Source organism: Dissoconium aciculare (assembly GCF_010015565.1).
Source record: "Dissoconium aciculare CBS 342.82 unplaced genomic scaffold K489scaffold_2, whole genome shotgun sequence".
NCBI classification, from domain to species: Eukaryota; Fungi; Ascomycota; class Dothideomycetes; order Mycosphaerellales; family Dissoconiaceae; genus Dissoconium; species Dissoconium aciculare.
Genome location: NW_022984952.1, coordinates 2,511,009 through 2,534,371, shown reverse-complemented (window position 1 = coordinate 2,534,371; position 23,363 = coordinate 2,511,009). Strand labels below are relative to the sequence as shown.

The window sequence follows — 23,363 nt, the reverse complement described above, 5'->3', positions numbered from 1 at the left end:
AGTCTATCTGAAAGAGACGGACCAGGCGCCGTCCATCCGAGGGGACAGGCACGTGCGACCGTTTCCCGGCGCGAAGCGCTGCGTGCGTGCAAAGCGGCGTGAGCGGCACCACCCGTGCACCCTTTTTCCTTCACCCACACCCAATACAACAAAGCGCCTAAACCACTCGAAACATCATTCTCGCGCTCTCGTTGGTCGGCGCGTGATCCGTACGTACCTCATCTAATCATCTCCACCAGCCAACCTGCGAGCGCCGACGCTTTCCTTGACTTCATCGATCTACGCGCTTTGACCGTTGTCGGTGGACACCGATTGCGCGACGCTGGTTTCCTATGAAATGATTGGTATAGACGCCCAGCTGGCCATGGTGAGGTCGTAGTGGGAACTCTTCTCAGGTAGGTGTCATGGACGACAGTCAGGAGATCTGGTTCTTGATGAAGCCTTGAATGCGGCCCAGGTGGATACTCCAGAGGGCTCAAGCTCTGCGTTTCCTTATCTTCTTCGTCGGTCGTGGTCGATTTCATTTTCCCTTCCACCTGTGGCCGATCTGCAGAGCACATTGAGTGGTGAGCGAGCAGGACTTGAGACAGTGAGATTCGACATCTCCATTCATTCGTTTATCATAACATACCTTTCGATCTGAGTGCTGGCCGCTCATCTATTCATCTACTCATTTACAATTCACTCGTCCACATTCGCTTCATCCAGAAGCATCACATAGTCACAATGGCTAGCAAAAGAGTTCCCTCAAGATTCGGCTCCATCCATGAGGCGGTCAAGGAACACCGTCTGTCAATGTTACAAAGACCAAAGTCAGCTGGCACCGACAGGGCACGTAAGAACCTGACTCCCAGCCCAAAATCGACCAAGTCGGCGCCTCGTAATGGCGAAGAATTGCACAAGACGGTCAAGACAATCGAATTCACTTCCGGTCTGGACACTTTTGTCTTTCCAACACCATCGCCACGTCAGCCTCAGCGGAGCGCGACGTTTCAAGGCATATCTGCCTCTCCGACTATTTCGCCTACCGACTCGGGTATAGGTCTCGCGATTGGCTCACCGTCTCAAGCACTGTTCCCACCGAGCGCTGTGTTGTGTCAGCCGACGCATCCCGTCCCGAAACAAATTATCGCTGAGCAGCATCATCCCGATGAGAGACGGGGAGCGTCAGTCGACGTTCTGGACGAGAGGAAGAGCTCAACGAAAGAAGCGATGACTCAAAAGAAGCCTCTGGGCTGGAAGGCATTCAGCAACATCTTCCGGAAGCCATCAATGGCCATCAGGGGCCGGAACCGTCCCGTAGTTGTTGTTGACGACGTGCCACCGGCCCTGCCACCTAAGATGCCTGTTCAGCTGCCCTCATCTCTCCCAGTGACACCGCCAAAGTCGATGCTACCTTATCAACATTATGCTCGTCCCGCGACAAGAGATAACTCTCAGCTTTACCCGTTCCCGCTTCGAAGCGAGAGTGCCGCTGCCACATACGCCAGAGTTGAGAAAATGACGCTAGTGCCTCATGTTGTAATCAAGACAAGGCATTTACCTCGACGGGAGTCTAGTATGCCACCGATCCATTTGGCAGAGAAGCCCACCGCTGTCATCGAAGATAAGGCTGAGCAGCCGATTATCATGGTGCGCAGTGATTCTCCACTCGACAACTATGACAACGATACGCCTGCCACTCCTAAGTTGGAGCTCGATCTTCCAAGTCCACACCTGGAAAGGTATTCGGTCATGTTCGACGGACTGCTTCATCGTCAATCTTTCATGGGCTCTTCGTTGATGGACCGTAGGCACAGCAAGCTCAGCGCCTCACCTCAAGAGGCAGAAACCTCATCGCAGCGATCAGTCTCTCCTCTGTTGTTGAACGTCCCAGGATCAACCGCGATCAATCGTCCTCGTCCTATCCGCAGGTCAAACACCGCTCCTCCTGGAGCCACCTCACCTGTAGGCGGGGGGTTCGCCAAGACTACACGCGTTCCTAGAGTGATTGTTGAATCACCTCAAACACCCTGGTCTGCGACGTTCACCTCGGATGGATCCGCGCCCCCAACGCCCACGACTGTGAATACCTGCACAGATACATCTTCGATCTTGCGCGACATCGAGGAGCAGGAGCCCGTCTGGGAGATGCTCACCTCTGGAGCTAAAGAAGAAGACACTTGCGAATCTCCTTTGATTCATTGGCTTCCTGGGCGAAATGATGTGCATGTTGCCCGTCGTGTCAGCGTTAGCAGGACGCATGACCGGGCGCAGAGCGTTGTCATGTGCAGTACGGCGTTGCGGCCGCGAGTGGTGAATATGAGCAAGAACCGTAGGAGCACTATTGCGGTGCTTGAGGTTGCTGAAGTCGCAGTTGCATGATTTGAAAGGATGAAATGAACCTACGTTATTTGATGTGTGCAAGCTTACTGAGATCTGGTGCATTCGGAGTTTTGGTATCCTCATGTTATGTGCATAGTTTTAATGTCAAAAGCGATATTCTCAAGACGCGTTCCCGCAAATTGGGTTCTTGCATTGGAAAATGATGCTCTGTACTGGTTATGTAGTGTGTGAGGTGAATGCGATCAACATGCACTTGTACGGCGCGGATTTGAAGGCATGCACGTCACACCCAGCTTCGTGAGCAGCTTTTGTCGGATCTATTCAAACCTCCACGCGACGGACAATTGTGAATTCAAATTTAAGCGCGTCTTCCGTATTCACGAATATAATGTTCTGATCATCCACCATCACAAGTAACAACAATGCCGCACCATGTCTTGCCCGTGATCACGCGTTCGGAGGTGAACGCTCCCAAAGAGCCTCTCACCAAATTATACAACATCAGCGATCCACCATACCACGGCCAACTACCTTCTAACACCAGCGCATACCGCAAGAGCGATGCCAACACCGCGATCGTCATCGACAATGGCTCCTCGACAGTTCGTGCAGGCTGGCAGAGCGATGCCGCGCCTCGACTGCAATTCCCTCCTCTCATGGCAAGATACATGGATCGCAAGCTGAATCGCAAGTTGCAATTTATCGGCAGCGAGATTTTCTTCGACGGAACTGCGCGAGGACAGGCGAAGAATGTCTATGAGCCTGGAAGCAATATCGTGAACAATTGGGATGCGCAAGAGGGAATACTCGACTACATCTTCATCAAGCTCGGGATTGAGGATTCAGTGGACAGGCCGATCGTTATGACAGAGCCACTGGCCAATGTCGGATATGCGAGGAAAGTTATGAGCGAGATCTTCTACGAGCTATACAATGTCCCCAGCGTCGCATATGGAGTGGACTCGTTGTTCAGCTACAGGTACAACCGCGGCACAACGGGTCTGGTGGTGTCCAGCGCGAACACCAGCACACACCTCATTCCTGTGGTCGACAAGCAGCCGCTCATCAACCAGGCGACGCGTCTTGATTGGGGCCGATCACAATGTGTGGACTTTCTTATGAGGTTGCTGAAGACCAAGTACCCTGGACTTCTCACGAGCGGCAAAGTCACGGAGACGCAAATCGAGGATCTCATCAAATCACACTGCTATGTCGCCCAGGACTACGAGAATGATATGGTGAAGCTTCTGGATTGGACTGGGCTGGAGGACAGAGATCGTGTGGTGCAGCTTCCGTTCCAGGAAAAGGAAGTGGTTGTGAAAACGGAGGAGGAGATCCGACGCGCGGAAGAGAAGAGACGAGAAGGTGGACGACGGTTGCAAGAGCAGGCGGCGAAAATGCGTCTCGAGAAGTTGGTGCAGAAGGAGCAGGAATTAGAATACTACAAAGATCTCCAGAGGAGGATATCAGAGGCTACAACCAAGAAGGCGATCAAAAGTCTACTGGATGAGGATGAGTTCAAGGACGAAGCGCAACTCGATCGCAAGATCAAAGAGATGGAGAAGAGCATCAGAAAGCAAAGGAATAAGGACGTCGGTGACTTGGAGGAAGAGCCGGAAGAGCCACCGACCTACCCATTGCTGGAAATCCCAGATGAGGACTTGGACGAAGATGGCATTCGAGCCAAGAAGGCACAGAGACTTTTAAAGAGCAACCATGACGCTCGCGCTCGAGCCAAAGCCGAGAAAGAAGCCGAGAAAGCACGACAAGCTGAATTACAGAGAATCGATGATGAGAGGAGAGAAGCAGATCTGGATGGCTGGGTTGAAGAGCGACGCGGCGCTCGCCTTGCTGTGTTGCAAAAGATCAAGGATCGGGAACGACTGAAAGCCGAGCTCACGAACCGGAAATCACAAGCGAGTCAGATGCGCATGAAACACATTGCCAATCTCGCCTCAGATACACCAACAAGCAAAAAGCGGCGGCGCGGCGGGACCGACGATGATGGTTTCGGTGCTGACGATGCTGACTGGATGATCTACCGCGAGATTCAAGCAGGCAAGAACGACGACGACGAAGACGACGAGGAAGAAGACTTCAGCGCTCAACTTAAAGGCATCGAAGCCCAGCTTCTCGAACACGACCCCAATTTCACCGAGCAGAGTACCCAAGAAGCCCAAAAAGACTGGACCAAATCCCTTGTGCACGCCTTTCTACGCGGACCCTGGCCCTTTGACGGCGAGTCAGCGAAAGAGAGCAGTCAATTCCATCTCAACGTCGAACGCATCCGCGTGCCAGAAGTTGTCTTCCAACCCTCCATAGCCGGCGTCGACCAAGCCGGCCTCGTCGAAATCGCAGAAGACATCATCACGCAACGCCTCACCTCCCACCCTTCGCGAAACGACATCCTCAAGGACGTCTTCGTCACGGGCGGTTATGCGCTTTTCCAGGGTTTCGAGGAGAGACTCCGAACTGAGCTGCGCGCCGTTCTCCCGGCGGATTTCCAGCTCGGTGTGCGCACGGCCAAGGACCCTGTCCTAGATGCCTGGAGGGGTGCGGCGGCGTGGGCGAGTTCTGGGGAGAGCCGCGCGACGTTTGTCACGAAGGAGGAGTATTTGGAGAAGGGAAGCGACTACATTCGCGAGCATAATTTGGGGAATGTCTTCACTTGAGATCGGACGTTGTGAAGATAGATGTACCTGTACGGATTATACATTTACGTTTCTAGAAGATCTGGGGCCGTAGCCTGTGTACAGGGCACGTGATTTTCGCGCTGAGCTGCACTCGGAACAATCTCGACTCTCTAGTCGATATCGAAACACGGTGGTCACGGAGACTTGTCGACTGCGATTGACAGGCCGCGGCCGGGAGAACTGTTCTACCACGCTAGTGTACGCGACATAATTTAGTGCGCGTCCTCGGCTCCGCAGCGATGACGATCTTCCAGGCACAAGCGAGTTTCAGAAAGCGTTCCATCTGCAGGGTCAAGATACGCCATTTAGTGTGCGGAGGTCAATGGAGGGAGGCCATTTCCATTTCCATCCTTGATTTATTGTTTCCCTTTTGCATTTTGACGATACCGATGGATCAACACTTTAATGCCGGTCTAAATACAATTTGACGATCTTGAACGCTTAATGCGCCGCTCCACGTTCTCTCTTCAATCGCTCTCTCGCCGCTCGATTCCCCATGGACGACAGCTGCGATGATTGTATGCCCTCCTACCTCCACAGTCGCGGACTGATGGGAGCGCCATCGCTATCCGTACTACTCTCCACTCTACCTTTCCAGATCACATTCGTCGCCGTTGTTACGCTCGCAAATTACCGACTTCTCCCGCTTGTGTCCAGCGATGCGCCGCGCACTGTTCCCGACCGACTCCCGATCTACAACAAAGATGCGAAGAAGGATCCGAACTCAAAGAAATGGCGCGCGAAGATCCATAAACCCTCGGCGAAAAAAGTTGCTTCGGAAGTGTTCTCCACAAGCATTGGCCTGTCCGCGGTTCTGGTTGAGCTCCTGTTGTGCGAAGTCTCGAACTTTTTGCAACCTGCCGCCAGAGCATTGGCGCTGCGACTCACCTTGAGTTCGCTGCTCATCTTGGTCATTCTGATCATACCGGCGCTGGAAATACACGGAATCGCAAAAGTTGTATTTGGGACACCTGCGGCGTCGGTTGCGAATACGAAGTCGCGATGGAGATCACGAACGCGCTTGATTGGAGAATTGGCGATCTTGATATCGTGGCTGCTGGTGTTCTGGCATCTTCCCCAGGCGTCAATATTGCGGAAATCATTGGAAGAGAATGAAAAGTGGCGGAAGGGTACAGACAATCACTTCTCTGAGAAGTGTCTTGAGCGCGTTGGAATTATTGGGATATCCTTGATGGCCTCGCTCTCAGGCTTTGCGGCGGTGTCCTCGATATGGCAGACATTTGGAGCGCGGTACAGACCGGTGGAGGAAGCAGACATCACGCGCAAAGCCAATTCGCTGAGTGTTACGGAAGAATTGCTTGCGGCGAAACAGAGCCGCGTCAGGGCACTTCTACACAAGATGAACAATGGAACGTCACCCGTTGACCAAAATGGCCTTATGGGTCGCGTTTTGGGCGCCTTTGGTGGGTCCAACGAGTCCAGTGAGCTTCGAGCTCTACAAATGGAGATCGCCGGACTCGAGACAATGCGCTTTGGTCTGTCCACCTCCCTCGCCAACAGTCAATCACGACGCGCGATCCAAGAACGCTCCAAAACCAAAACCGGCAAGATCCTCCTCGGCTTCAACACCGTCTTTGCCGTCTACTGTGCCTACCGCATTGGCGCAACCCTCGTCTCGTCGCTCCGCCGCCGGTGGCAACCATCCCATAACTTCGCCACCAGCGACCCAATCAACAACATCCTCGCCCTCATGACATCCCACTGGGACAGCGAACTTGACCGCGCTGCCTGGTCTAGACAATTCAGCTTCCTCCTCTCCGGCGTCATGCTACTAGCATCCTTCAGCGCCGTCCTCCAGACCTTCCGGCTCTTCGCGCGGTTCGCGCCAGGACTAGTCGAGCACGCACAAACCAGCCTGCCATTGATCATATCGCAGGTCGCGGGCACATATGTCATCGCATCCGCGATTTTACTGGGGAGCAATTTGCCTGAAGATATAAGCAGTGTGGTCACGGATGCGCTGGGTACTCCACTCGAGGCATTGTTCGTGGAGACGTGGTTTGAGGGTTGGTTCCTTGTCGCTGTGGGACTCACGGCAGTGGGGATCTGGCTGGGGAGGAAATTTGGGAGCGGAGCGGGCATGGATGATGATGCGTGGGACGACGACGGGAAGAGTGGTGGTGGGAAGAGGAGCTGAAGAGCTGGGCTGGAAGACCAGACCTTGTAAAGAAGCTCACGAAGAGCCGTTGCCAGGGTTGAAGCTTGAGTTCAAAGACTCTCTTCGGACTAAAGCTGGGCCCTGCAACGTTGCGACAAATGATCAAGGTTTGTGAAGCCGAACATGCAACTCTATGCGCACGCCTTCTCCGTGGCTATGGGTACGACTTCAAAGTCATACCAGATACGTCTTGACCCCGAGAAAATCAATCTCCTGATGACCCGTCGTCAACCACAACGAGACATTTTTCGTCTCAGTCGGCTGAAAGAAGCCAACGTCGAGCAACCAAGATGCGAGGATAGCTGTTCACGCTGCTCTCCATAACATGGCCCTGAACGGTCGCGAATGATGAACAAGGCAGTCGCAGGAGCCAACAAGGCCCGCCCGTCATAAAGAACCCTGCTCGCACATTATGATCTCGAACACTGGACACACGTCTCCCCCAGCGGCATAACGACCGGAAAGTCTCGATTCGCACTTTAGTGTTCGGATTGTCGCCGCCGGCCGAAAGAGCTTAGGAGCTCATCGCTTCAAAGAGAAAATATTGTTACACACTGCGTGTTTGTGTGGCAATGTCACTGGTTTGACCTCCAATCGGCCCTACACGAGAACAGCAAACCCGTGCCCGGCATGTGGAGAAAACCATCATTTGGGCGCAAAAGTGTGAAGATCGATCTGCTTAGGGTAAAGCTGCACCACATGAACAGCTTCATCGTCGGGCGCAGGTGGAGCGCCGGACCCTGAACGACTTCACGTTGTGTCGTGCAATGATTTAATGATGCAGCCGAACGCCGTTCAAATATTGTCCATCGACGATTCTTCCTCTTGCCATTCGCAACATTGCAATCGCAAATAACGCAACTATCATTGATCAGCGACATATCGATCAAGATGGCAGTCCCCCTCAAGAAGACCCTGTCGGAGATTTATCCAGAAGATGCTCTGGATAGTCAAACGGAACGATGGAACCGTCTGCTGAGCTCATTTCAATCGAAATATGGCATACTCCCAGATTTCGTTGCAAGAAGTCCTGGTCGCGTCAACCTCATTGGCGAAGTAAGCTAGATCAGACAATACACTGGAGAATAAAAATGTATTAATAAGGGCCGTCGTCAGCACATCGATTATTCATTATACGAAGTAATTCCAATGGCCGTGACCGCAGACGTCTTACTCGCCGTTTCCATCCACACCAAAGAGTCCGGTCCAAGCACAATCCGTCTCACAAACATCGATCCCGAAAAGTTCAAATGCCGAGCGTTCGACATTCCCGACACTGGCGATGTCCATATTGACTCGGCAACCCTCGAATGGACAAATTACTTCAAATCAGGACTCGCAGGCGCCACCGAGCTTCTACGAAAGAAGAAGCAAGACTTCAAACGTAGTGTTGGAATGGACGTCTTTGCCGATGGATCTGTGCCGGCGGGAGGTGGTCTTTCGAGCAGTGCCGCGTTTACTTGTGCCAGCGCTCTGGCCGTCATGCGCGCCAATGGAGTTGAAGAAGTTGACAAGAAGGAGCTTGTCGAGCTCGCGATCGTGTCAGAACGCTCCGTCGGAGTCAATTCGGGCGGCATGGACCAAGCTGCATCGGTGTTCCCACTGCAGGGTTCGGCGTTATATGTCTCATTCGTGCCGGAATTGTCGGCGCAGAACATTTCGTTCCCGGAGCTCAAGAGTCCGTTGACGTTTGTCATTGCGCAGTCATTTGTCGCGGCTGACAAGCACGTTACTGGGCCAGTATGTTACAATTTAAGAGTCGTCGAGGTCACGCTTGCGGCATTGGTTCTGGCAAAGATCTTCGGTATCAAACAGTTACCATCGGATGCAGGTCCCCTGGGCGTAAGTCTAAGAGGCTTCCACGACACGTACATGCAACAAAAAGAAGGCGTCGAGAACAATCACGCCGTCTCGAAGGAACAATTCCAACAACAGCTCCAGGACCTCATCTCCAAAGTCGATTCCTACCTCCCACAGGAAGAAGGCTACACCCGCGAACAAATCTCCGAAATCCTCGGCATCCCGGTCGACGAGCTCGAGAAGAAGTACATGACGAAATTCCCCATTCGCGCCGAGAAATTCAAACTCCGACAACGTGCACTGCACGTCTTCAGCGAAGCCAACCGTGTTCTACGATTCCGTGATCTTCTCACATCATCACCTCCGCAGGATGACAAGGAAGAGAAAGCCTTGCTGACCTCCCTCGGAGAGCTCCTCAACGACACACAAGATTCCTGTCGCGAGATCTACGAAAACAGCTGTCCCGAGCTCGACGAGCTATGCAGCCTGGCGCGCTCCGCAGGTGCGTATGGAAGTCGTCTGACGGGCGCTGGATGGGGCGGGTGCTCTGTGCATCTAGTGCCAGAGGACAAGGTGGAGAATGTCAAGCAGAAATGGATCTTTGAGTATTACAAGAAGAAGTTTCCGGACATCACCCAGGACAAGCTCAAGGAGGCGATTGTGGTCTCCAAGCCTGGTAGCGGAAGTTGTTTGTTCAATGTCGATGGGCGGGAGAAGCTATGAGTGGTTTTGAGTTGCGATAGTGCTCGTCTGTTTCTCAAGTGCCCGTTCGCGCCACGGTGGTTAAAGCTTCGTATTTGTGTATACTCTTGTCGATCACTGTAGCAGTCCAGCCGGGCGGAATCATTTCTCGAAGGTACGTGGAATCATATCTGTCGAGACCCTCAGCTGTAAAAGTGACCTGTCGTAAAACAACACAATCTTGGAATATCCCTCTCATTCACCATAGAAATGATAGATTACATGAGCTCTTGAGGATTGATTTAGAAGTGCTGTACTAATGATTTTTACGAAGAATTACTTTCAGCATTTTGATCAGTAACGCTCGACGTTGTCGACGGCGCTGGGACGCGTCGCGGTATGCGCGATCTGAATTGCGAGGCTTTCTCCGGCATGCTCCGAGAACTGCAGATCTCGTCATCAGGACCTTTGCGGATGAGAACAATCGCATCTCGACACTGATACGTATCCCAGAAGATCGACCTCGTCGCCTTCCAGCCCGGGTGGAGTGCTTCTCGAGGATAGTCAGGCAGCGGCTCGGGTTCTACGTACGCATCCCGTGTCTGATTCAAAGCACGAGTGGCGGTGAGTTCAACGCGACGCAGCTTGTGAAAACGAGAATCGTACATGAGATTCCACAAAGCCGTGCGAACTACTTCGGGCGAAGAGCATTTTCTGTACTCTCGGAGCTCAAGTGTGTGCAAGTTTTCAAAAGGGAGAGTTTGCGACAGAAAGCTATTAGGCTCCTTGGGGTGAGGCTGATTAACAAGATTGTCGCATACTGCTTCACATGGAACGCCAATGATTTCGAGCGAGGTCATGTTTGCCAAGCTAGTCCATTCCTTGTCTCGGTTGGTATGCTCCATATAATCTATTGCTTCTATTGCGGCGTTGACGTCTTCAATCAACTCTGGAGGATCGTCCATGGTCTCATAAAAAATGGATGGTCCGGGCGAAACGACATCGAAGCGCAACTCTCGTAAAGGGATCGTTACTTTTCGCAGGAACTCGCTCATTTGCTTGTAGCTTGCAATGACATATGGCTCGGTGAACGCCAAATGTAGGACCTGCAGATGTGGCATTAGATCTATAAATTTGAGCATGAGGTCCGCCGTAGAAGAACAATTTAGTAGATGGAGCTCGCGCAGATTGGATTGCCTGTGGGAGTGTCTTGCTAGCCAACCTGACATTTCCTCGGCTTCCTGATAATAGCGGGTCCGTGAATTATACCGAGTGAAGAAGGTAAGGTAGTCGCACGTTAGCTTCTTCAGAGTGGGCATCAGCAGGAAGACGCCCATGTCGGACATCATGTCAACTTGACTACCAAACATTTCGTGCATCTCGTACAGGTGAACAGACACGGATTCCAGGCAGGGGAGGTATGTGTCAAGGATGCTCGAGGTTGAGAGAACGGTCGATGGCTGAATCTCGAGGCGCTTTTGCAAAATCATCCAGAACGCATTTTGGGCAACATTATAGAGATTGATGTCGAGACCATTGATTCGCGGGCAAAGTTGAAAGATGATGACGAAGCAAATATCGTCGCTTGCCAATCTGGAATCCGACGTGAGGTCTCTGCCAAAGTCATCTTCGACGTGGTGTTCTTTGAGGAAAGCCCGCATTTCTACAAAGATCGGATCATATCTTTGCGTGTCTTCCACTTCGCGCCTTGGTGTAATACATCCGAAGATAACTTGTTTAACCAGACCAGCAAGATCGCGGCGTGCAAGAAGAGTGCGCACAAAGTATCGCAACTCGTCGTCATCACCATAGAGTACCATCGTTCCATACAGGAAGGGTGTGATCATGCGATGGAAAGCTCGACTAGCCAGACTGAGCGACCGCAGAAGCTTCAGAATCCATTTATTGTCGGGATGTTCCTCGAAATCAATCGTGCGGGAAACCACTGGTATACAGGAGAAGATCTGGAGTAGGAGTTCCTCTGGCAGCTGAGGAACAACCATCTTGTTTGCGAAGTAGATGAATGAAACTTTTTCGACGTTGAGTAACGGTTGACTGTAGCTGATTTAACTGAAGGTTGACGGAAGTCGGCTGCCTTGCAAAACTGCCCTTGCGAAATGAATGTTTGATACGTGGCGCAGCATGACGGCCCAGGATCATCAGGGCGAAAAGCTCAATCCTTCGACTGGCCTTTGCCAACGACTTCGTGATAGGAGCGATTTATGGGTCGCATAATTCAAATCGAGACATTTGCTGCTCGCGTCTTCACCCGAGCCTCGGCCGTCAGATTTGCCAAGCGCATCATCACAACAATGTGCAGGTGCAGTCAGCTTGATGAAGCGGAAGCAAGGAAGTCGGTCGTTGTGAAGCCTGCATCGGGAAATACCCTCACAGCCGGAGAATGACCACAACCGGGAGACTTCAGCACCAAGCTTCTACAGGTATTCTTCGTGTCTACATGCACTACAACAATGCGAAAACGTCATGGCCCACATCCACGCAGAGGACATCATGGGTGCTATAAGTATGGGTTCATGCCTCCGTTTTGCAGGCTGAAAATGTGGACATCAAGCACTTTCTCCTACTTGTCAGGACACAAGATACATCACTTTACCTCTGCAGGTCTATTCACTTGAAAACCACGATGATGCATATTCTTGGTGATATGACTCTCTTGCAGCTGATTTTCCTTGCTGGCATGGTATGGGCAATGATCACCTTCATCAAGAGCATCTGGCAGGCTTTCACTGGCCCACTGAGCCACTATCCCGGCCCAAAACTCCGGGCCATCAGCATCCTCCCCAAAGCATGGAACGAGTTCATCGGCGACGATACCACAGTCGTGCCCTCCCTACATGCCCAATACGGCCCGATAGTCCGCATCGCTCCCCGCGAACTCTCCTACAGCGACGGCAGCACCGCCTTCAAAGAGATCTACGGCTTCCGCAAGTCCGGCCCGAACCTCTACAAAGATCCAGCGTTCTATGCCACGCCGTTGAATGGCATGGATAACATGATCACGGTGCTCGATGATGCATCGCACGGGAGACAGAGGAAGGCATTTACTCATGCGTTTGCTGAGAAATCCATGAGGGATCTCGAGCCCAGGTTGAAATTCTGGGCGGAGAAAATGGTCGCGAAATTGGACGCACATGCCAATGGGAGGGATGCGATCGATATGGTCAAGTACTTCAATTGCACCACCTTCGGTAAGTGGACGTTCTCCGTCTTTCAAACTCCCCGATTCGTTCCCAGGCTGACAAGATCGGGGGACGGAAAACAAAACAGACATCATGGCCGACCTGAGTTTCAACGAAAGCCTCAACCTCCTCGACAACGCCCAACTCACGCCCTGGGTCCAAGCCATCTTCGCCGGGATCAAGCTCACCGCCCGCCTCCAAGCCTTCAAACGCCTCGGCGGCATCCCCTCCGAGCTGATCGACGACCTCCTCATGAAAAGCCCGATCGTCCAAGCGCAATTCTGGAACCACTTCAACCAGTCCGTCCGCCGCGTCGATCGACGCCTAGACCTGCAGCCGGAAAGACCGGATCTCTGGAGCGCAGTACTCGACGAAGCCCACCGAGACGACCTCAGCAGACAGGAGCACTACTCCAACGCCTCGCTCTTCATGATCGCGGGCACCGAAACGACCGCCTCGGCGCTCAGCGGGATAACGCAAAACCTCCTGGCCAATCCATCCTCCCTCACCGAGCTCGTCCACGAGATCCGCACCGCGTTCCCGGACCCCGACGACGTGACCCTTCAGCAGTGCTCCAGCCTGCCCTACCTCTCCGCGGTGATCTCCGAGGGTCTCCGCATGTATCCCCCGATCCCCGGCACCGCACCCCGGATCGTGCCCGAAGGCGGGACGGTCATCGGGGGGAGATTCGTGCCGGGGGGAACCGTCGTGGGCGTCCATCATCTCGCCGCGTACCGGAACCCCGAGCATTTCCGAGATCCCGACGCCTTCCGACCGGAACGGTGGCTGCGGGGGGATGACTGTGAGGAGGAAGGGATGGGGGACGAGGGGGTTTTCGGTCAGGATCGCCTCGGTGCGGTCATGCCGTTTGGTACTGGCCCGCGGGCTTGTCTGGGGAGAAATCTGGCCTATCATGAGATGCGACTGTTGCTGGTGACGACATTGTTACGGTTTGACCTGGAGCTTTGTGCGGAGTCGAGAGGGTGGGCGGAGGGGCAGAGGAGTTGGTTGTTTTGGGAGAAGAAGCCGCTGCGGGTGGTCTTGAGGAGGTGTTGAGCGGGTAGGCGAAGGGGGATACATCGCACGATGGGTATATTCGAACCTCTCACCCCTCTCGCTTTCCCAGGAAACTTTGGATGGAACGCTTGTCATTTCTTCGTTGGAATAATACGTAGCTACTTGTCTTGCCATATTTCTTGCTTGGCTTTTCCCTTTCTCATCAGATAAGAATAGACTGATAAAAAAAATTCCTGTCCTCACATCATTCACATTACGAAAAGAGGATGCTATTTTCTCCATTTCAATGACCTTCCTCGATGAATCAAATCATCTCATCTCAAGCTATCACTTCAACTTGATTGCACTTAGTATCCCTTCGGCTTCGCCGTAGTCGTCACCGCCGGCTTGGTGGTAGTAGCGCTCGCGCAGAAAGGTGTAGTGTAACTCGGCTCCTTGGCGCCCGGGCACGAGGTGTAGCATCCAGGACCAAAGGTGTTTCCGCAAGAGTCGAAGTAGTCTCTGCAGAGGAACGGGCAGGAAGTAGTCGCGGTCGTGAGGGTGAGGATGGGAAGGGAGGCCGAGAATGTCAAGGTGGACTTCTGGGTGGTGGTGGGACAGGGAGGGGTGGTGAAGGTCGGCGGGGGAGAGTCGGGGCAGTTGGCATAGCAGCCGCCGTATTTCAATCCGCAAGAGTTGACTTTGTCGACGCAGATGGTCTGGGTGCAGGTAGTGGTGGCGGGCTTGCCGGTGGGCTTACCGGTGGTCGTCGGAGGGCAAGGAGGGGTGGTAAAGGTCGGTGGAGGGGAGTCGGGGCAGTTGGCGTAGCAATCTCCGTAGCGGATGCCGCAGGAGTTGATCTTGTCGACGCAGATGGTCTGCGCGCAGGAGCTGGTGGGTTTGCCGGGCTTGCTGCTGGTCGGGGTGGTGGTGGTAGTGGTGATGGGTACAATGGTTTTCGTGCAAGGTGGAGGAGTGAAAGTTGGTTTCGGGAGACCCGGGCAGGCAGCGTAACATCCACCGTACCACTGGCCGCATTCGTTGATGTAGTCGGCGCAGATGGTCTGTGTGCAAGTTGCGGTCGATGACTTCTTCGAGGCTGGCTTGCTCGTGGTAGTGGCCTTGCTAGTCGTAGTGGTCTTGGTGCATGGCGGAGGAGTGAAGGTCGGCTTGGGCGAGTCCGGGCAGGCGGCGTAACACCCTCCGTACCACTGGCCACACTCGTTCACGTAGTCGGCGCAAATGGTTTGAGTACAGGTCGTGGTTGAAAGGCTGATGGGGAGAATGGAGAAGATGGGTTCGCTGGTGGTGATGGGCAGGATCGAGACACTGAAGGACGTGGTGGTGGGTTTGTATTGTGGCGGTGGTGCTTGATACCCGGGAGGAGGAGGAGGTGGTGGTGGTGGTGTTCCGTGAGCCAGCGAGAGCGTGGCCAGGGACAACAGGGTCGCTGTCGCGGTGATGGCGTGCATGATTGACGACGCTATGTCTGATGTTCTACTTGATCTTTGTTTGGATCGACGGAGATCAAATATGATTGATTGCGTGATGCGAAGCGAATGACTGATGGATAGCAGAAAGAGATGAGGTGAGGTCTGGCGAGCTATAAGTAAGTATTCACCGGGCTGTATTTTTTGCTCTTCCAATGCAAGCCACAATTCGGCACGAGCTCGCAGCACAGCACATGGTAGGAGCATTGGAGGTGTGTAGTAGTGTACGGGAGATGCAGGTACTATACTACCCCGACCTGTCCTTTCCGGTAGTCATCACCAGTCATCACCACTCGTCGTCGATCACGGGCAGGTGAGCAGGTGGGAATGGGGACTATTTTTGCACGTTCATTACGTACAGAGTGCATACCTGCCCTAGATGGGATTCTGTCGTTACATCCATTCATCGCTTATTATTACTCGGTAGCATGGCAATGGCAGCTTCCAAGGTTCTCATCCTACCTATAGGTCCTGTAAGCGGACGAGCCCAAGCAAGGCTCGAAGATGCTACTGTACATCCCTGAGTCAAGCTGGCCGTGTGTCACGATGACATTGGTCAAGGACGGGGTGCGATGCATGCTGACACGAGGTCGTGCACGAGGACGACGGGGCAGACCACAGATCAAACCCATGCAAACGAGGGCAGAGAGACATGGGATCGTTCCTTATTACACTATGATCATTACCTAAGTCGGGAATGTGAGAAATAGGGCCAAGACCCATGCAAGAAATGCAGGAGCGAGCCTTCGACGCGGAGAGGAGTGACGATGAGGTGAAGTGAAGGATGTGCCGATGGGGAATTGGATGGTACAAACACAGCCAGGCGTCTGCGTCCAACGAGTGCAAGTTGGGTATGTCATCGTGCCATTCAATACTTCAAGCCTTGGCGTCTCAATCAGGCCACGCCGAGCCAATAGCCGAGTACGGGGAGGATGGTAGTACTGCAGCGGCGGAAGGAAAACGTCCTTGGCGGAGGGAAAGAGCGACTGTGATGATAATTATAGTCATTCTTGTACTGTAATGATAATAATAATCATAATAATAATGAAGGGACCTGGAATAAATCCATTGCCGAGATGGAGACAGGTACAGTACAAACATAGGTGGAGACGTCTCTGGGTGTATCACTGAACACCTGCATCGTCATACACTGATCCACCTCCTCCGAGACGTGTAGAAAGAACGCAGCCCGATACGACACAACCGTGACAACCTCGTCGCAGAGTCACCTGACCGGCTGTCATCTTCCTCCCTCCCTGATGGTGCGCTTTCGTCTCGTCGAACTTGTCCACCTCGTCGCATACTGTAGATAGTTGGCATGACCGTCTGAGCTCCATTGCTCTGTCCATCAGGAGCGTACAGATAAGCTTGACGCATGCGATCCATTTCCCGCCTACATACAACCCGACTTCTTCTGATAATACCCTTCCAGCCCGTCCAGAACGTACGGCAGTATATTCGGCGGTCCCAGGCTGATGATCAAATTCATGATCGGGTCCGCACCCTTCTCACCACTGAGTTTTCCGTAGATGAGAAGGCAGAGCACAGCGATCACCGTCGCCGCACCCCATCGGGCGAGGTATTGCATCTCAAACCCTTCGAGCATGTCTCGGATCAGGAATTGGGCGTAGAAGTTTGCTGAGATGGATAGTGTCGCTGCGATGGCGCCCGCCGTCGAATGGGGTAGGTAGCCCATCTCGATTTCGGGTTTCTCTGGGTTGGATTGGATTGGATCTTGGGCAGGGAGATGTTGCGAGGTTTCTGGACGACCGGTCTTCATGTTACTCGGCTGTGAGGTGTATGAGCAGAGGAGGCTCTGCTACGAATTGATTCACAAATGAAAACGTGCCGCGAATGACCGACTCGACACAATCGGACATTTCGGATGCGACGGCATGCTCGATCGCCTCTGAGCGCGCAGGTGTTGCCTTCGCCGACAGATGGTATAGTACAGTAATGCCTCAACGTGAGGTTGGTGACCCACATTTCCACTGCGCCGCAAGACGATCATCGCTCGAATCGCTCTGATGGATGATACCAAGTGCGATCACGTACGTCGTCAGGAATAACGGAGACCAGCTTCGGCATGTCGTTGCGATTGGAACGATTCGAATGAGGAAATTCACAGTCTGTGGCCATCATCGAGACGTACAGTACCTGATCGTAACACTCAACCGCAACTCACGTGCTGCTATACTTCGGAACTGTATGTGAGTGAAGGCACAGGAGTCTTCATTATTATTCCGCCTGAACCCTAATACCTTCGAAATCCATGGATCCACCTGCACCTGAGCATAAATCTGACGCCGGCGTCACGAGTTTCCTCAAGGCAATGATGACCTTACCTGGGTAGATTCAAGTGACGCATCGACTACTAAGATGGGAGCACGTCGTCATCGAATCTACCATCCCTACAGGACAAGTCATCATACACAATTCGCCGAGTGTGGATCACCAACACGAGATTGAGTTGGTGGTCGCAGGGACTTCACACGGTAGCGCGTGCATCCCCTGTCCGTCACAAGAGCCAATCCCGTCCAGGGACTCAAGCTTAAAAAACAAGACATGCCGGACGGAATGTTGCCCGAATCTGTTGGCCTTGCCAACTGATGTCCCGATTTGGACCATCTTCGCTCCAGCTGGTGCCCGCAAAGGTTGACAGAGCCAACTGTTGGGGAACCAACGCAGCAGCCGAGTAAGCCGCCAATCATATGCGCTGCAATTCCTCAACATCGTCGTCAGGCTTACGCGAGAATCCACCTGTGTTTATGTGACGATCGTGATGCCAACTGCTCAGCCGCTCGTGCTCGGGCGGCGCAAATTCCGCTCTTTTGCGACCAACGAGATGGACGATCAGCAGTGAGATGCTACACCGACACGCCGCATCTATCCAAGTGTGCGGCGAGGCAAGGCCCTCGGCCTGAAGGACGTCCGAAGTATCAATACTCTGCATCCGAAGCCTTGGATAGCAAAGTGGTCGTACAGCTCAACGCGTCGATGACTACCACAGGCCGACAGGGTTCAATGGCTTCAAACGACGAGGAAGCCCCAACGGAATCTTCTGAGCGCGCGGTTCCTCTACATCCTTGTGTCATCCGAGTAGAGGGCGTGGATCCCGAGCGCGCTACTCTACTCCTTGGTCCATCACGATGATCCATTTCGAAACCAACCGAATTCCCGGCCATGGGCCGCTAGACTCTGCGATCGTCGCGCACTGCGGAGTCGCAACTGTATGCATGATGTTGACACTGCCGCACCAGATGACTCGGCCCACGACACAGCATCGCCAGAGCGAATCACATCGACAACATCCGGCATCCCACGCCGTCCTTTGAAAGAAATTTCGAATGTTCGCGCAACATCGGCCGCTTGTTGGACGTGGTCGCGCATCTCGACGAATGGAGCCACGATGTACGAAGGAAGGCATGTTGGTCTTTTGACGATCGTGCTGTGCCAGGAAAGGTATGTTGGTTTTCTCATCACGATGATGATGATGACCAGCGAGCAGGCACAGGTTGTTGGACAGGGTGATGATTGGTGGAGGCAGGTATGTTGGTGATCTTGCATCGAGCCGAGTCACCGAGTTTCAACCAATTGCTTGGATATAAATAAGAGCATCTCCAATACAAGATGATTTTCTGCTCCTGCACATCATTCGAACAATCACATTCCAATCCCACAAATCTCACCAGCACCTCAAGCATGTATTCGTTGCTCATGGCTTCTATGCTGGCTTCGGCTTCAGCGGCCGGCTTTGGCTTCACGGTCGACTTCTATGGCGGCCCGAAATGCTCTGGCAGCCCCGAGGGCATCTTTGGCAACCATTACGACGCCAGCCAGCCTTGCTACCACAACCCGATCAATGCTGAATCGGCCTATGTGAAACTCGTTGCAGACGCTGACAGTCTGGACGATGCCGAGAACGCGAGTACGTCGACATGATGTCCACCTTGCCGTGCTGCATAGCTGACCTTCACTCGGTAGACGTGGCCTTTTACGCGAGCACGGATTGCTCCGGTCCGGTGGTAGCGAGCACCACGACGGGGTGCATTGACTTCACCGGGGCAGGAACCAATGCTCAATCCTACAGATTCCTCGAGAACAGTCAAGACAACAGGCGCAGTCTCCCCCGTACTCGCCGCCAGGCTTCACTCGACTCTCCCTGGACGGCGCAGCAGGCTCGCATGCGTGAACAGCTCAACATCTCCATCGAAGACGCCACCGGCAGTCTGGCGCCTCACTGGGATCCATACGTTGCCACCGAATCTGGACTCGGCCACGGCATGGTCACCGAGGGGTTTGGCAGGACCTGGAAATGGCAACAAGTCGCTCTAGGAGTGACCATCGGCATCCCGATCGATGAGTGGGACGACAGCATCCATGTCCTCAGCGAAGACTTCATCGTCTACGGCGACCACGATCACCAACCTTCGCTGTCCTCGGGGTTCCAGAGCAACTGCACGGAAGGTCACTGCAAGCGTTGGGATTTCGCCTCATGCCGGGCTGCCCTCGACTGCACCCGCGACATCGTCGACGGGACCGCCCTGAACATCGGCGCCGGCTGGGGCCAGGCCGTCCGGGGATTCTATGCGGCGAAGTATATCTACACCACCCTGTATGACTTGTACGTCCCCCCTCCCCCCCTCCCCCCCTTCCAGATTCGAGATGCCGTTCCATTCCACGCCGACTGGCCTTTCTAATTCGGTCGTGACACAGCATCCACGCCCATCCGGTCAGCATCACCGTCGCGACCACGGTCGGCGGCCCAGCCATCGGCTACGCATACGCCCACGCCCAAGGGTCGGTGGCCACCGCGCAGGACAACGACCAGCTGGGCGCCTGCGGCGGCGAGAACACCCAGGTGAACGCCTTCATCGAGAGCCTGACCCGCGCGACCTCGGGCAGCACCCACAATGCCGCCGAGACGGTCATCACCCTGCCCGACGGCCACGAGCTCTTCATCGCCGCCCAGGTGTTGCCCCGGGGCGCCGCGCCGCCCCAGACCCCCTACTGCAACGCCGGCTGAAGCCATCGGCGTCGACGCGAACGCACGGCTCGTGCTGTACAGGGCGAGACTACGCGGGTTCAGGGACATGCGTTGCGGGAGCTTGCCTGACGGAGGCGTAGAGTAGATGGTCCGTCTCTGGACACGCGGTTTCGTGGCCATCGACACGATCACTTTTAGAAAATGGTTTTATTGTTTGGGATTATCTCACCGCAGAAGGAAATCGACACGTTCATTTTACCAAACACCTCCTACGTATCTCGTCCATTTGTGCCTCAGATGTATCATGGGACCAAACCGGAATCCCGAGCGGACTACCCACACGTTCTCCGACGGAGACGCCATCATCGGCCATGAAGATCGGAGGATGTGGGGTCGCATATTCCATATAGGCGTGCACTCGATGAGTCCAGAATGCGACCTCCCCACGCATTCACGATGTCGACGGTGAGTGAACCCCAGGGCATTTTCTCGTAAGGGGTCCTCCCTCACCGCCTAGCATAGCCCCCAGACTCCCAGAAAAGGGGTAGCTGGGCGGCGTGGCACAGGACAGGACAGGACAGGACGGGCGGCGCAGCGACCCGCCGCCGCCCGACGCTGGAGGTCATCCTCGATCAGGCAACCAGGTGGTCTCGTTGTGTACTTGACAGTCCTCATCACTCCGTGTTTTGTGATCTCCCGGCTGGTATTTTTGAATAAGAAATTCGACGCATCCGCTCGTTGATCCTCTCCGTCCTCGTCAGAGACGGTCTCGGGCGGTTCGAATCAATTGTAGAAAATCCCCCCCTAACTCAGGAGAAGGCGAGATGTTTGCGACGATGGATCCTAGACGAGAAGAAGAAGAAGAAGAAGAAGAAGAAGACTCACCGACGCAGGAGGAACCAACACAAGACCATTCATCAACGAGGGAGCCCAAAGTAATCTACGTAGGCCCGCTCGAGAAAAAGTTCATGCGAAGCCCGAGAACAATCCAATGGCGAATCCCTATCAGCAATTCCGACTTTCAACGCCTGATCCAAGGCTTTAGCCCAAGTTGCATGGAGGAAAGATGGGTGATCGAGTCCGAATATCTCGATGAGGGAAACGCCCATCGCGTACGGTTCATGCGGAGCTGGACGAGGAACCCTTACCACGAGCTGTTCATCAAAGAGGGAGAGAAAGGTTATGCTATTGAATCGTTGGTTTATGAGTCCGTCGACGAATCGGATCAGGAAATTACCGAGGATGAGGCGAAGGAGCTGGTAATTAGTCTGGCGAGAGGTTGGCTGGAATGTGGAATTGAGGTACTACCGAAAGAGGATGAGAGATGATGGTCTGGGGATTTCTTTTGTTTTTGACTCCGTCGTCTTCTTCCCAGGCGGGATTGGTCGGAAGTGGAATCAATGGGGTGGGGTTTGCCCATCGCCCTGCTCCGAAGTACTCGCGTGTGGGTGTGCCATCGTACCATGCCGGTCTGTCCATGTCCCGGAATATGAAGACTCTGAGCCGACCGACATCCCGATACCGCGAAACCCGCGAGAGAGAGAGTCCGAGCAATCAAGACGGCATTCCGCGGGAAAAGACTCTAGCGAATCGGAGACGAACGAACCAGAAAAGCGTATCCTCCTCATCATTCGTTCATCGTAGAGATCAACCGCTGTTGGCCCTCTTCATGTGCCCCTTTCACGATCCTTCGTACATGATGGTGGACGATTCACTCCCGCCTGTCCGCCATCCTCCAGTCTGCAGACGACGACGTCAGGACGACCACAGCGATCCGTCGCCGCCAAGTCCCAACCTCGCAAGACTCGACGCCAGCGTGCCGACGACTTTACATAATCGCCAACGCGGCATTGATGAACATTCCGGGGTCTAATGAAATCTTCCGGCGGACGAGACGCTATGTGAGAATTAGGGCTGCATGGTCAGCGACCAATCGGCATGGGGCTCAGGGCAAGAAATTCATGGCTCCCTGCTGCACGCTCTGCGGGAGAGAAGTTTGGTTCTGATGTTGGAATTCGCCCGTTCGTCGTTTATCTGTATAACGCTGACGACGATGATGATGATATTGATGATGATGTTGATGATGATGATGCTGCAGCCACTGTAATTTGTGGATCGCAGGTAGCCCAAGGTTGGAAAGAGTATCGGGAAGTGGACTCTCTGATACAACATCATCACTCCACCCTTGAGCTGCTGCTGCTGCTGCTGGAGACTCTCGGTGGAGGAGGTTCGCGATGAGGTCGGAGTGGGCCAGACCCCACGATACCTCCTCCGTCTGTCGATATCGGTACCTGCACCTGCAATGCGGCATCAAGCTGCAGGTAGAGGAGGTACAAGGTTCCGTAGGAGGAGATGGGCAGTTCCAGTCCGCCGTGTCCTCCCCGTCGCCTGTCGCAGGCGCGTGGATCCAACGGGCTTCGACAGGACTAGAACACCGCGCAGAATATACATTTCGGAGGAGCGTACTACAACATCGTCGAATGGGTGGGTGTGTGCTGCGCCGTCTCCCATGTGCACAGGGGGGGAATTATGCTGCTGCAGCTCGTATATGCCATGCCATGCCATGTTATGCTATGCTACAGTGGGTCATATCATATCATGTCATGTCATGCCATGCCGGGCATCCTCCTCTCGCCCAGCTTTTCATCTCGGCAGGGGCGCGCAAGTACGCGTGTCCCATGGATCCTTCGAAATGCGCAACTACAGAGAAGTCGAGGAGATCTCCACAGGGTTGATGATCAGCTCTTTATTAGTTCTGTATATCGTGACGGGCATTGGGTGATCTTCGAAACTACCATCGCACGATGAAACAGCTGATCGCGACGATCTCCCTCGTGTGTGGAGAAGCGATGGCACTGATGATGGATCTTTCTTTTTTCTTGATGAGACTTCATCGTGGGACCGACCGCAAGCATAGCTTTCTCGGGCTGGCTGACTGTGGGACGCATCGGCACCTGGACAAGTGCGAAAGTTTAGATTCGACTCGGCGGAGTTATGCGTGGTCTGTCGTCC

General features: G+C 53.8%; 12 protein-coding genes across 12 annotated transcripts; 8 read left to right on the top strand and 4 right to left on the bottom strand.

The window, feature by feature from the left end:
- Positions 1 to 726: 726 nt before the first annotated feature.
- Positions 727 to 2,364, top strand: K489DRAFT_367946 (uncharacterized protein; the record flags this gene model as incomplete). The annotated part of the gene is made up of 1 exon (XM_033602906.1): positions 727 to 2,364. The coding sequence occupies one exon, from the start codon at positions 727 to 729 to the stop codon at positions 2,362 to 2,364; it is 1,638 nt and encodes a 545-aa protein (XP_033463798.1).
- Positions 2,365 to 2,639: 275 nt separating this feature from the next.
- Positions 2,640 to 5,256, top strand: K489DRAFT_124859 (actin-related protein, ARP5 class). Its single transcript, XM_033598992.1, has one exon. It carries the CDS (start codon positions 2,748 to 2,750, stop codon positions 4,995 to 4,997), a length of 2,250 nt encoding a protein of 749 aa, XP_033463797.1. The 5' UTR covers positions 2,640 to 2,747; the 3' UTR covers positions 4,998 to 5,256.
- A 258-nt stretch (positions 5,257 to 5,514) lies between these two features.
- Positions 5,515 to 7,176, top strand: K489DRAFT_367944 (uncharacterized protein; the record flags this gene model as incomplete). The annotated part of the gene is made up of 1 exon (XM_033602905.1): positions 5,515 to 7,176. One exon carries the CDS (start codon positions 5,515 to 5,517, stop codon positions 7,174 to 7,176), a length of 1,662 nt encoding a protein of 553 aa, XP_033463796.1.
- A 912-nt stretch (positions 7,177 to 8,088) lies between these two features.
- Positions 8,089 to 9,720, top strand: K489DRAFT_407460 (Galactokinase; the record flags this gene model as incomplete). The annotated part of the gene is made up of 2 exons (XM_033607371.1): positions 8,089 to 8,253; positions 8,314 to 9,720. 2 exons carry the CDS (start codon positions 8,089 to 8,091, stop codon positions 9,718 to 9,720), a joined length of 1,572 nt encoding a protein of 523 aa, XP_033463795.1.
- On the bottom strand, positions 9,543 to 11,982 carry K489DRAFT_377206 (uncharacterized protein). The gene has a single exon (XM_033604105.1). The coding sequence runs from the start codon at positions 11,679 to 11,681 to the stop codon at positions 10,005 to 10,007; it is 1,677 nt and encodes a 558-aa protein (XP_033463794.1). The 5' UTR covers positions 11,682 to 11,982; the 3' UTR covers positions 9,543 to 10,004.
- A 394-nt stretch (positions 11,983 to 12,376) lies between these two features.
- On the top strand, positions 12,377 to 13,934 carry K489DRAFT_312645 (cytochrome P450; the record flags this gene model as incomplete). The annotated part of the gene is made up of 2 exons (XM_033600879.1): positions 12,377 to 12,887; positions 12,967 to 13,934. 2 exons carry the CDS (start codon positions 12,377 to 12,379, stop codon positions 13,932 to 13,934), a joined length of 1,479 nt encoding a protein of 492 aa, XP_033463793.1.
- Positions 13,935 to 13,960: 26 nt separating this feature from the next.
- On the bottom strand, positions 13,961 to 15,774 carry K489DRAFT_124866 (uncharacterized protein). Its single transcript, XM_033598993.1, has one exon. It carries the CDS (start codon positions 15,569 to 15,571, stop codon positions 14,243 to 14,245), a length of 1,329 nt encoding a protein of 442 aa, XP_033463792.1. The 5' UTR covers positions 15,572 to 15,774; the 3' UTR covers positions 13,961 to 14,242.
- Positions 15,775 to 16,357: 583 nt separating this feature from the next.
- Positions 16,358 to 17,499, bottom strand: K489DRAFT_377204 (uncharacterized protein). Its single transcript, XM_033604104.1, has one exon. The coding sequence runs from the start codon at positions 17,142 to 17,144 to the stop codon at positions 16,758 to 16,760; it is 387 nt and encodes a 128-aa protein (XP_033463791.1). The 5' UTR covers positions 17,145 to 17,499; the 3' UTR covers positions 16,358 to 16,757.
- A 1,582-nt stretch (positions 17,500 to 19,081) lies between these two features.
- Positions 19,082 to 20,437, top strand: K489DRAFT_429077 (uncharacterized protein; the record flags this gene model as incomplete). Its single annotated transcript, XM_033608359.1, has 3 exons — positions 19,082 to 19,292; positions 19,349 to 19,988; positions 20,081 to 20,437. 3 exons carry the CDS (start codon positions 19,082 to 19,084, stop codon positions 20,388 to 20,390), a joined length of 1,161 nt encoding a protein of 386 aa, XP_033463790.1. The 3' UTR covers positions 20,391 to 20,437.
- An 882-nt stretch (positions 20,438 to 21,319) lies between these two features.
- K489DRAFT_313489 (uncharacterized protein) lies at positions 21,320 to 21,679 on the top strand (the record flags this gene model as incomplete). The annotated part of the gene is made up of 1 exon (XM_033600939.1): positions 21,320 to 21,679. One exon carries the CDS (start codon positions 21,320 to 21,322, stop codon positions 21,677 to 21,679), a length of 360 nt encoding a protein of 119 aa, XP_033463789.1.
- K489DRAFT_420069 (uncharacterized protein) lies at positions 21,320 to 22,260 on the top strand. Its single transcript, XM_033608217.1, has one exon. The coding sequence runs from the start codon at positions 21,676 to 21,678 to the stop codon at positions 22,222 to 22,224; it is 549 nt and encodes a 182-aa protein (XP_033463788.1). The 5' UTR covers positions 21,320 to 21,675; the 3' UTR covers positions 22,225 to 22,260.
- Positions 22,261 to 22,892, bottom strand: K489DRAFT_124812 (uncharacterized protein). The gene has a single exon (XM_033598991.1). The coding sequence runs from the start codon at positions 22,660 to 22,662 to the stop codon at positions 22,297 to 22,299; it is 366 nt and encodes a 121-aa protein (XP_033463787.1). The 5' UTR covers positions 22,663 to 22,892; the 3' UTR covers positions 22,261 to 22,296.
- Positions 22,893 to 23,363: the final 471 nt, after the last annotated feature.